The sequence below is a fragment of the Salvelinus namaycush genome, unplaced genomic scaffold (assembly GCF_016432855.1).
Source record: "Salvelinus namaycush isolate Seneca unplaced genomic scaffold, SaNama_1.0 Scaffold2300, whole genome shotgun sequence".
NCBI classification, from domain to species: domain Eukaryota; kingdom Metazoa; phylum Chordata; class Actinopteri; order Salmoniformes; family Salmonidae; genus Salvelinus; species Salvelinus namaycush.
In genome coordinates, this window is record NW_024059121.1 from 20,753 (window position 1) to 32,818 (window position 12,066).

Consider the following 12,066-nt stretch of genomic DNA (forward strand, 5'->3'; position numbering starts at 1 on the left):
TAGCTTTGAGAGAAGAATCATCGTGAGGTATCAGTCAGTCACATGCAGGAACCAATGTTAATAAGAGATAATGAATAATGTCAATCATGCTTATATGACATGTTTGTGTAGCATTATATAAGGACTGAAAGGGAATGCCTTAGTTTTCATCAAGCTTGGATTGAGTTTGTGAACCTCTCCGGCTGTGATAATAAAGAGTGATTCATTTAAAATTGACTTCAGGTGTCCCTTCAATTTCCTCCACAATCTTGGCGTCAGTGAAGGTCTGTGAGGGAACACTGGTGGCGCATTCTGTGTGAAAGTGTGAGGGAAATTCCTGTCTGACCAAAGATGACCTGGACCCGCCCAGACCAGACTTTTACTGTGAGGTGCCCGGGGGAAGATACCTGATCCGGCAAACCTCTGAGGGACACGTCTACTGAATTTCAGTAAGTCAATTGTCACGCCCTGACCATAGAGAGCTGTTTATTCTCTATGTTGGTTGGGGCGTGAAAGTGACAAGGTGGGTTATCTAAGTGATTAATGATCTATGTTGGCCTGGTATGGTTCCCAATCAGAGGTAGCTGTTTATCGTTGTCTCTGATTGTGGATCATATTTAGGCAGCCATTTCCTCATTGTGCTTTGTGGGATCTTGTCTAGATATAGTTGACTGAGAGCACTACTTTGAGCTTCACATTTAGTTTTTTTCGCTTTATTGTTTTTTCCTTTGAGTTTCTCTTCCAAATAAAAAGGATGGAAACATACCACGCTGCATCTTGGTCCTCTCCTTATAACGATCGCTACAGAAGATCCCAACAACAACGGACCAAGCAGCGTGCCCAGGAGGAAAGCCAGGAGTGGAGGACATCCTGGACGTGAGACGAGATTATGGCAGGAGACAGAAGCCTTCCATGGAAGCAGGCGGAGGCAGCGAGGGAACAACAACGACAACACCGGGGTTCGCGGCCACGACGGAAGCCCGAGAGACATCCCGAATGTATATATCTTTTTTTGGGGGGGGGGGGTCTATCAGTGGTCTATCAGTTGATGTCCAATTTCATGAGTGTTGACCGTGTGTGTTATTAGTGGCTTTCAGGTAGCACTCTAATATTGCAATATCTTAGTAATTTGAAGGGTCTAAGGTTTCAATACAAGGCCACATGATGAACAGAGGGATTGAGCCTTGGGACTGATATTAAATGAAAGGCTGCCATCTGGTGTTTGGGTTAAAGATAAGCCTCCTGTGGACCAGTAGATAAGCCTCCAATGAAAGTGAGTGGTACTCACGGAACTCAGGGTGTAAGGGACACAGTGGAAGCATTTGGGGCAGAGGTATGAATCATTTAATAAGATATGTTTTTGACCCTTTCCAATTATTTTTACTCATTTCGATAGTTTGAATAACTGAAGTAGATCCAAATTGAAGTAGATCCAAGTTGAAGTAGATCCAAATTGAAGTAGATCCAAGTAAATGTTTAAGTACCAAATATTAAGATGATAAGTCAGCACCAACTTTTTGAAGGCCCCAGTGGATTTGTTAAACAACAGGTTTTATTTTTTGACTATTTGATGTCCCAGGGACAGCTAATACAGAACACATGTCAATGCAACCTGATTGTGGTAAGAGCTATGGAAACAATGATTAAACATTGACAGATGCATTTACCTCTGAGTCTACGGATCCCTTGTGTATGTGTGTGTGTTGTTTAATAGATTCACTCCTGTTGATAGAAGTATAACCTTGCCTGTAGATTTGAGCTTTATTATGATGATAGTATTTCCATAAATTAAATTGTGTAAGGGAGAATGTGTGTAACTGATTGACTTACTAGAATGAAGGGTTTGAAAGGATAAACAATCTGGTTTTATGTGTTGATTTAGCTTACTTTAATAGAAGTATTTTGATAGAACCTCATTTGATAGTTTAAGCCATAATTGAATGATTACCTTAAAATATTACAATCGTAACCACAGAAGTGGTTATTTTATTGTCTGCAGAGATAGCCTTGAATTGTACACAGCATCTCCTCTCACTCTACCTTGGTTCGTGAAGTTGACTGGGACCTCCTCCTCAGACCAATTGGCAGTACGCCCAGAACATTGCTCTGGGAACCAAAGGAGTATCTCAGTTTCCAGGTCTCAGCTTTGAGAGAAGAAGCCTTTTGAGGTATCACTCAGTCACATGCAGGAACCAATGTTAATAATGAATAATGTAAATGATGCTTGTATGACTTGTTTGTGTAGCAGTATACAAGGACTGAAAGGGAACACCCATGGCAGTGTTTTCATCAAGCTTGGACTGAGTTTGTGAACCTCTCCAGACATCATAATAAAGAGTGATTCATTTAATATTGACATCAGGTGTCCCTGATGTTGAATTTCCACCACACCATGCAAAAAAACTGATATCACTAGCTTGAACAGACAGATTTTTTATTTTTATTTATTTTAATTTTACCGCCTTTTCTCCCCAATTTTCGTGGTATCCAATCGCTAGTAATTACTATCTTGTCTCATCGCTACAACTCCCGTACGGGCTCGGGAGAGACGAAGGTCGAAAGCCATGCGTCCTCCGAAGCACATCCCAACCAAGCCGCACTGCTTCTTAACACAGCGTGCCTCCAACCAGGAAGCCAGCCGCACCAATGTGTCGGAGGAAACACCGTGCACCTGGCCCCCTTGGTTAGCGCGCACTGCGCCCGGCCCGCCACAGGAGTCGCTGGAGCGCGATGAGACAAGGATATCCCTACCGGCCAAACCCTCCCTAACCCGGACGACGCTAGGCCAATTGTGCGTCACCCCACGGACCTCACTATCGCGGCCGGCTGCGACAGAGCCTGGGCGCGAACCCAGAGACTCCGGTGGCGCAGCTAGCGCTGCGATGCAGTGCCCTAGACCACTGCGCCACCCGGGAGTGAACAGACAGATTTTGATTGAGATTTTTGTATTATGCCAATTAGATTTCCGTGGGGCGTGGTCATTGATTCAAAAGTTTTTAAGGTGTAGGCTGCTACAACACGTGTGCCACATCCGACCCACATGACCTGTGATTTCCGTGAATCTGATTGGTCAAAGAGGTGGCACCACTGGTCCCAGAGTGTTTTTTTTCTCCTGCTCTAAAGTTACCCCAAGTTATTATTTTTACTGAAAGCAACAACACTGTAAGGAATTCCAGTAGGCGTAGTCTAAAACAGATATTTCTGGTTCATCCCCATTATTTAAGTGAGACGGACAGTTTATGACATTTATGGCAGCCGGGCAAGTTGAACCTGCTCTGTGGTTGTCCCATTAGGCAGAGTATTTTTTAAACTAAATACAACCAAACTGTAAAATTCACAAAATACATATTTTTTACCTGCTACACTGGAAGTGTAACTTTTAGTCAGGGCGAGCAGAGCGCGAGCCACTTTATCCTGTTACTCCAGCTGAGATACTCTATATAGCAGTAACTCACCTAGCCATGCTAGCTTCACCCTCGTGTGGGTGCTAACAAGCATGCTAAGTAGTGCTAGGTATCAACAGCCATTGTCAACCAGTCAAGTAGGGGTTGGAAAATCTGGTGAGGTTCGATTGGTTACTCGCAAAGCAATATCACCAAATATTTGCTTGATGATCAGCCTTGCCCAACTTTAGTCCCGCCCTGTTCAGCTCCCTCTCCCATGCTTGCATCTCCCAATGGTCCCTGGCCACTGTGCTTCTCACCGCTTTACTTTCATTGAAAATGAATGGGAAGCTAATGTTTCACCATGTGATGCTGTCTCTAGTATATACGCCCTGTCAGACGTGAACTGCACGTTGAAATCTTGAAATCACGCTCTGAAAAGTTTGGATTATGTGTCCGATGTAGCAGGCCATGAAAACAGATTTTTCTGCTTCCTCCCTGTAGTTTAATTAAGGGACGACAAGTTATGGCATTTCTGTATGTAAACAACTATCGGGTAAGTGACCATAGTCTTCGGCAACCACAAAATACTGCTGATTTGGCCGATGGGAAAGTGCCTTTCAGACCTTAAAGTCAATCTCTCTGTGTAGGGTATGACATAGTGATGAATCAGTTGCAGAATGGTTGTATATGGGCTATGGTGACTTTTTCTAATCAGGTCACGTAGGTTTAAACTCCTGGAAAAACTCCTGGCCCTATAGGGAGGATGAAAACCCTATCAAACTGCAGCAACCTTTCTCATATGATTTATAATTTAAAACTGGAATAACAGGGGAGTTTCCCTTACACAGACACAGAGGCAACTGTGATGAGACAATACAACTAACAGGACCAAGCTTGCTTTATGCAGTGTTGCATCATGAAGGTCCAGGGATAGAAATGGACTGTGTCCAAAATCCTTCAATTCTACCCCTGTGTATTCATACCACTTGACTTTTTCCACATTTTGTTATGTTACAGTCTAAATTCAAAATTGATTACATTTATGTTTTTTCTTCACCCATCTACACACAGTACCCCATAATGACAAAGTGAAAACATGTTTTTAGAAATCATTGCAAATTTATTGAAAATGAAATACAGAAATATCTCATTTACATAAGTATTCACACCCCTGAGTCAATACTTTGTAGAAGCAACTTTGGCAGCGATTACAGCTGTGAGTATCTCTGGTTAAGTCTCTAAGAGCTTTCCACACCTGGATTGTACATCATTTACCTATTATTCTTTTCAGCATTTTTCAAGCTCTGTCAAATTTGTTGTTGATCATTGCTAGACCATTTTCAAGTTTTGTCATAGATTTTCGAGCAGATTTAAGTCATAGCTGTAACTCGGCCAATCAGGAACACGCACTTCTTGGTAATAAACTCCAGTGTAGATTTGGCCTTGTGTTTTAGGCTACTTTCCTGCTGAAAGGTGAATTCATCTCCCAGTGTCAGGCGGAAAGCGGACTGGACCAGGTTTTTTTCTAGGATTTTTCCTGCGCATAGCTAAATTTGGTTTCTTTTTTTTATCCTCAGTCCTTAACGATTACAAGCATACCCACAACATAATGCAGTCACCACTATGCTTGAAAATATGTAGAGTGGTACTCAGTAATGTGTTGTATTGGATTTGCCCCAAACATAACACTTTGTATTCAGAACAAAAACTGAATTGCTTTGCCACATTTTTAGCAGTATTACTTTAGTTCTTTTTTGAAAACAGGATGCATGTTTTGGCATATTTTGATTCTGTACAGGCTTCCTTCTTTTCACTCTGTCAATTAGATTAATATTGTGGAGTAACTACAATGTTGTTGACCCATCCTCAGTTTTCTCCTATCACAGCCATTAAACTCTGTTACTGTTTAAAAGTCACCACTGGCCTAATAGTGATTAAAGTCACCACTAGCCTAATAGTGAAATCCCTGAGCGGTTTTCTTCCTCTCTCAGTTAGGAAAGACGCCTGTATCTTTGTAGTGACTGGGTGTATTGATACACCACCCAAAGTGTATTTAATAACTTCACCATGTTAAAAGGGAGATTCAATGTCTGCTTTTTCACCCATCTACCAATAGGTGCCCTTCTTTGCGATTCATTGGAATACCTCCCTGGTCTTTGTGGTTGAATCTGTCTTTGAAATTCACTGTTTGACTGTGGGGCCTTACAGATAATTGTATGTATGGAGTACAGAGATGAGGTAGTCATTCAAAAATCATGTTAAACACTATTATTGCACACAAAGTGAGTCCATGCAACTTATTATATGACTTGTTAAGCACATTTGTACTACTGAACTCAGGTTTGTTGGCTGCGCCCACTAATTGTCCACACCTGATCTTAATGAGTGCTTGTTTCCTTTGAAATGGGTGTGTTTGAATAGACTCATATTAACAGCGTTGTATGACTTAGCATGCTAGCTCCATCCTGGTGGCACAGTGGACTAATTCCATGGATAGAGAACAGAAGATTCCACAACAAAAAAATGAATGCCTAAACAAATTAATTTCCATGTGTCCTATCTGTGCTTAGAGTTGAAAACAGTCAACCCAAACTAAGCTAGCAGTATTATTAAAAGTCTTATTTGAAACATGTTCTCAGAATGTTATTGAATTATCTTCAAATAACCTATCATTTCTGTTTTCAGGACATTAATAAAACTTCCCAGGAAAACGTTCAGGGAACCATAGTAAAACGTTCTCAGAACCTCCCTGCAACCTAAAAATAAATGTTCCCGGAAACAGGTGAAGTTCACATTTCAGCTCTCAGGATGTTTAAAAAACAATATGTTTTACCAGTCAGGAAACTGATGGCTTTGTTCCCAGAACAAATAGGAAAACAAAAACCTGTATTCCCACAACTTCCAAGGAACCAAATGTGCTAGCTGGGAGGCTTTCAAAAGGCCCTACAAACAAACAGATTATAATTTTGGTGTGCAATAGAATTGTGTCTTTGGAGCATTCAAATGTATGTTCCGTAGCAATTTTTCTTCACAATATGACGCAGATAGGCTCATTCTGTTCAAGACAACCCAGGCTATAACGCATGTCATCATTGTAACTGTGGATAAAAAAAAGAGATCATAAACATTGATACTGTAAATTACATGAGTTTTCAAATACAGAAATGTGAGTGGTTTGCTTGTATGACATCAAAGTGGTATTTATTATAAACCTTAATATCACATATTTTATAGCACATCGACTCCTCTCAATTTAACGCATTTCTCTCACCCAGACAACAACAAATGTGCAAAAGTAGCCCAATTAGCGGGAGGGAAGGTGTAATCTTCTTGTCTCTTGTAGTGCTCAAGTTTATAACGGCTGTCAGTCAAAACCCCTACCAGTGCTGTGAAGTGGAGAACCTGAGCTCTTATGTCATGTATGGCATGTTACTGTACAGGCAATTTAGGCGCTTATCAACAACAAAATCTGCCATTTTCATCTCATATATGGGATGACAGGGGCAAGTGAACTGAGCAGTTGGGCAAGTTGAGCCTGCTCTGAAATTTCCCCAGGTGTTAAATTTTTTTTTACTGAAAGCAACAAAACTTGAAGGAATTCCAGTAGGCTTAGCCAATGTTTTTATTGAACCTTTATTTAACTAGGTAAATTCTTATTTACAATGACGGCATACCCTTCCAAACCTTGACGCTGGGCCAATTGTGCGCCGCCCTATGGTACTCCCAATCACGGCCAGATTGTGATACAGCCTGGAATCAAACCAGGGTCTGTAGTGACGCCACTAGCACTGAGATGCATTGCCTTAGATCGCTGCACCACTCGGGAGCCCCCCAAAACAAAAAAATGATATTTCAGTTTCATCCCCAATTTATGGCAGCCGGGCATGTTGAGCCTGTGGTTGAGCCATTAGTTAGAGGATTTTTTTAATGAATGGTTGCTGTTCTGGAGTAATAGAATGCTCAGCCTACCATAGGCTGGGTTCTGACTGGGGGAGGAGCTCACAGCCTGCAATAAATAGCGGATGTCTACGTTGAGGGGAAAGTATTTGTAAGAGTTATCCGTCGTTCTGGGAACAGTTTCGAAGGGAAATACGTTTTATTGTAATTTACGCCTCACACTTTCATTAGTCGGATCCTTTTGTGATATTTGTGTAACCATAATTCGTTTCCAAATGACGCGGTATGTAAGCAGTTGTTTCATTACTCTGTTCGTTCTGTTCCTTTGGCGGGTCGAAGACATCGCAGATGCTTGCAGATGCTCCCCTCCGCATCCTCAACAGGCTTTTTGCGATGCAGATATCGGTAAGGCGAGTTTGGCGACATTTCACTTTTCAGCTTTTCTTCACATGTTGAAGCTATCAATACGCAGCATGGAAAATTTTTATGTATTGTCTGTGGTCGTAGTATAAATAATTAGGACATGCTCATTAAGCCTGTTTACATCTTCTCACACTTATTTACAGAATTAAGTAGGCGACAGTAAGATGGGCTCTCAACCCTGTTCCTGGAGAGCTATGCTCCTGTAAATGTTAAATCAAACCCGTTTGTAACGAACCTGAGTCAGTTTATCAACCAGTTAATTATTAGAATCAGGTGCGCTAGATTAGGGTTGGAGCGAAACATATAGGACGGCAGCTCTCCAGGAACAGGGTTGAGAGCCCTGCTTTGCTTTAGGCATAAAGTGTGCCTACACATTGAGGTCTGTTTACAAAACATTAAGGACACCTGCTCTTTCCATGACATGGACTGGCTAGGAGTTAACTATGATCCCTTATTGCTGTCACTTGTTCAATCCACTCCAATCAGAGTAGTTGAAGGGGAGTAGACAGGTTAAAGAAGGCTGTTTAAGCCCTGAGACATGGCTTGTGCCATTCAGAGGGTGAATGGGCAAGACCAAAGATTGAAGTGCTGTTAAATGGGGCATGGTAGTAGGTGCCAGGCGCACCGGTTTAAGTGAACTGCAACGCTGCTGGGTTTTTCACAACAGTTTCCTGTGTATCAAGAATGGCCCACCACCCAAAGGACATCCAGCCAACTTGACACAACTGTGGGAAGCATTGGAGTCCACATGGGCCGGCATAATTATGGAATACTTTCGACGCCTTGTCGAGTCCATGTGCCAATGACTTGAGGTTCTGTTCTATGGCATAATCTTATAGCAGCAGCTACTGTACCAGACACTCTGCCGCATCTTCCTACCTGAACCAATCATCTACAGAGGGCATGCTTAAACCAGGTGTGTCAAATTAAAAGCAGAAGACCAGCGCTAGGAATGTAGGACCAGGAGGGAAATGGACTAGTCATCTGTTTTGGTGTAAACCTAGCCAGAATGTTACACTGAGTCTTAACTTATGCACAAACATTCTGAAAAGACTGTACAATTTTGGGTCTGTAAAGCATTCTACACTGTTCTCTGATCCATATCACCCTTAAACCATCAGTGTGACAGATATAATTTCAATAATGTTAAACCTTTTCTCCCTCTTCTAGTGATCAGGGCGAAGGTGGTTGGCAAGAAAGCTTTGTCTAACGAGATCAAGTATGACATCCAACAGATCAAGGTATGATCAGCCTTTTTATGAAGTGGTTGTTCCTTCCTGCACTGAAACATTGAAGCCCCCTGAACCCCAGTCTGACAGCTGGTCCCAGTTCTCTCCTTTCCCCTGGGCTCCATCCCTTCAGTGTTTGCAGATCTGGGTTGGCATAAACGGTGTAGTTGTGGAGCTTCCACCATATGAAAAGGAGCTTCTGTAGAAATGGCTCATTCCTCTTGCTGGAAAGCACATTATTCAGTTGACGGTCCTACCAGTCCTAGACTATGGTGACATCATCTATGGCTGCCATTTCATCAAAGCTTTTAAATGCAGTTCATCATAATGCACATTATTACTGGTGATGGGGGTTTGGTACTCATCACTGTATTCTCTACCAGGAAGTTGGCTGGCTCTTTGTCACGTTGGTGGATAAATTGCCAGATTTTTATTTATAAAGCCCTTTTACTAAAACTCTCACTGTACCTAACATTATTACCCACCTTTAGACATTATAGTTACAGCCTGTCTCAGATCAGGGATGTTTAACTCTGGATATTCCATTTGTCGCTACTGAGTTGGATGAATCTGCCTGAAATATTTTACTTTATTTGTGGAATAATCTTCAAAATGTTCTAAATGTGACGTTTATTTGCCTTTAGGGCGACTCAGAATTGATTTTGACTGTTCTGCTTACATTTTGTGTGTTTCTGAAATTCGGGGATCTAAAAAAAAAAAATTACACCCTGATAAAAAATGAAGGTTAGATGAAGCAATGTTTTTGATCTACAAACATCAGGATGGGGAATAGGGAGGGAATTAGGAACGACTGACAGTGCCTGAGAGCTGCAGTCGGTTAGGTTCAAAACTGTATATGTAGATGTTTGACAGATCCTTTGTTCTCTCCTTGTGATTGGCTAGATGTTCAAAGGTCCTGACCGGGTTATCCACGCCGTCTTCACTTCATCCTCTTCAGCCTCGTGTGGTGTGACCCTGGAAACCAACAAGGAGTATCTCTTCACGGGTGTGGTTCTCACTACGTCACCCAAGTTCATTGCTAGCGCCGGTTACACTGCTCAACCTGTGCTTGCAGCATCATGGCCTGTTCTAAACTATTGACTTCATCTTGTATAAGAAATCAAGTGCTTTAGAATAAATACTTTTTTTTAAACCTTTATTTAACTTGGTAAGTCAGTTAAACAAATTCTTGTTTGCAATGACGGCCAAACCCTGACGACGCTGGGCCAACTGTGCGCCGCCCTATGGGACTCCCAATCACGTCCGGATGTGATACAGCCTGGCTCTTCAAGTTACACTTTATAATACCTAATGTTATGAATTTAAATGTTTACAACTAATGCATCACTTATTTATTATGATAAATTCTAGTGTTCCAGGCTGCATCGGTATGTCTTCCTGCTTCAGGGTAAAGTTACCCCCAGGGACAGATCTAGGATCTGTTTCCACCTCACCCATTTCTAATCTTAACCATTTGTGGGGGAAAAAGAGGAATTGGATCCAAGATCAGCATCTGGGGTTAACTTCTACCCCACAGGTTGTTGACTCACTGTCTTCTCTCTGTCTCCAGGCAGGATGAGTACTGATGGCAGTATGCATTTAGTCATGTGTGACTTTATTCAATACTGGGAGGACTTGAATGGCACACAAAAGAAGAGCTTGACTCAACGCTACCAAAGCGGCTGCGATTGCACGGTGTGTGACAGGAATTATAGTCAAATTACTTTAGACCACTTTTGTTAAATGTTTACTTTGTCACATTGGCTAAACACGAGCTAGAGTATATGGATAATGATCAGTCAGTGATCTGGATCTTTCTCTCTCCCTGCTCTGATCTACAGATCATCCGCTGCTCTTCCCTCCCCTGTCCCGTCAGCGCCCCAGATGAGTGCCTTTGGACAGACTGGTTGTTGGCCGATGGCCAAAGCGGACCCCAGGCCAAGTACTCTGCCTGTCTCAAGGGGCGTGATGGGTCCTGTGCCTGGTACAGGGGGATGGCTCCATTCAAGAAGTAGTTCCTGGATATTGACGACCCCTAAACTCTACAGGCCTTCCACTCACTGCTCAGTGGCTAAATATGCCTGTAATTTAAAAGCTGGTCACTTCTTGTGCAATAAAAATAAACTACTCCTCAAATATAGCGCTCCAAGTATTCATTTCTTGTGCCATTTATCTGTTTTTAAACTGGAACCAAAGGTGTTATTGAAAATCAAAAGTGATCTCACTGTTTCTGACTAGAACATTTTTCCTGAAATACCATCCTAAAGCCTGGGGCATGTTCAGCTGGGCACAATATTGTAGAATGAATGTTATATACATAGTCTTCCTTGACAAAGAAATGCAGGTGTGGTTCCCTTCTGCACGTTGAATGCATTTTAATGAAATTGCTGAGAACACTCACACTTGCTGACCAAAAGATTGTCTGAGTTTTCAGAACATTAATCTTAAGTAGTCACTTTAAATTTGTACTTTAATATTGAACAATTTCTCAGACTCACTACCCACTTGGCAATGTTTTCATTTAACACATTTTGCATTAAAGTAAAATTAATTTTGGATTTATGAAGTTAAATCTTTTACCTAAATCCTTTATTTGATATCTAGACATTGAACTGACATCTGGGCCCATGGGGTAGACTATATCGATAACCGTTCAGAATGTTTTTGAAAGCTATGTAATGTATTTAACTAGGTGAGCCAGTTAACCTGTTATGGCTGCAAGCCCGATATCGGTACACCTATGACAACATCCCCCCACCCCCCCCACACTGATTAGCATCGCTAGCATAGCGTCACAATTAAATAGTAGCATCTAAATATCATTAAATCACAAGTCCAAGACACCAGATGAAAGATACAGATCTTGTGAATAAACCCATCATTTCTGTTTTTTAAAATGTTTTACAGGGAAGACACAATATGTAAATCTATTAGCTAACCACGTTAGCAAAATACACCATTTTTCTTTGTCCACCATTTTTTCTCTCCACCACTAGCTATCACCAATTCGGCCAAATAAAGATATTGATAGCCACTAACCAAGAAAAAACCTCATCAGATGACAGTCTGATAACATATTTATTGTATAGGATAGGTTTTGTTAGAAAAATGTGCATATTTCAGGTAGAAATCATAGTTTACAATTGCACCCA

General features: G+C 41.6%; 1 protein-coding gene across 1 annotated transcript; it reads left to right on the forward strand.

Moving 5' to 3' along the window:
- The first annotated feature begins 7,423 nt into the window (after nucleotides 1–7,423).
- Nucleotides 7,424–11,007, forward strand: LOC120038671 (metalloproteinase inhibitor 2-like). Its single transcript, XM_038984333.1, has 5 exons — nucleotides 7,424–7,667; nucleotides 8,856–8,926; nucleotides 9,818–9,920; nucleotides 10,485–10,609; nucleotides 10,756–11,007. The coding sequence occupies exons 1-5, from the start codon at nucleotides 7,538–7,540 to the stop codon at nucleotides 10,927–10,929; spliced, it is 603 nt and encodes a 200-aa protein (XP_038840261.1). The 5' UTR covers nucleotides 7,424–7,537; the 3' UTR covers nucleotides 10,930–11,007.
- The last annotated feature ends 1,059 nt before the right edge of the window (nucleotides 11,008–12,066 follow it).

What these genes read in the sequence shown, in the direction of transcription:
- LOC120038671 (XM_038984333.1), top strand. Translation starts at nt 7,538, where the DNA reads ATGACGCGGTATGTAAGCAGTTGTTTCATTACTCTGTTCGTTCTGTTC. An exon ending in TTTTTGCGATGCAGATATCG is followed by an intron (nt 7,668 to 8,855) that starts GTAAGGCGAGTT and finishes TCCCTCTTCTAG; the next exon opens with TGATCAGGGCGAAGGTGGTT. An exon ending in CAAGGAGTATCTCTTCACGG is followed by an intron (nt 9,921 to 10,484) that starts GTGTGGTTCTCA and finishes CTCTGTCTCCAG; the next exon opens with GCAGGATGAGTACTGATGGC.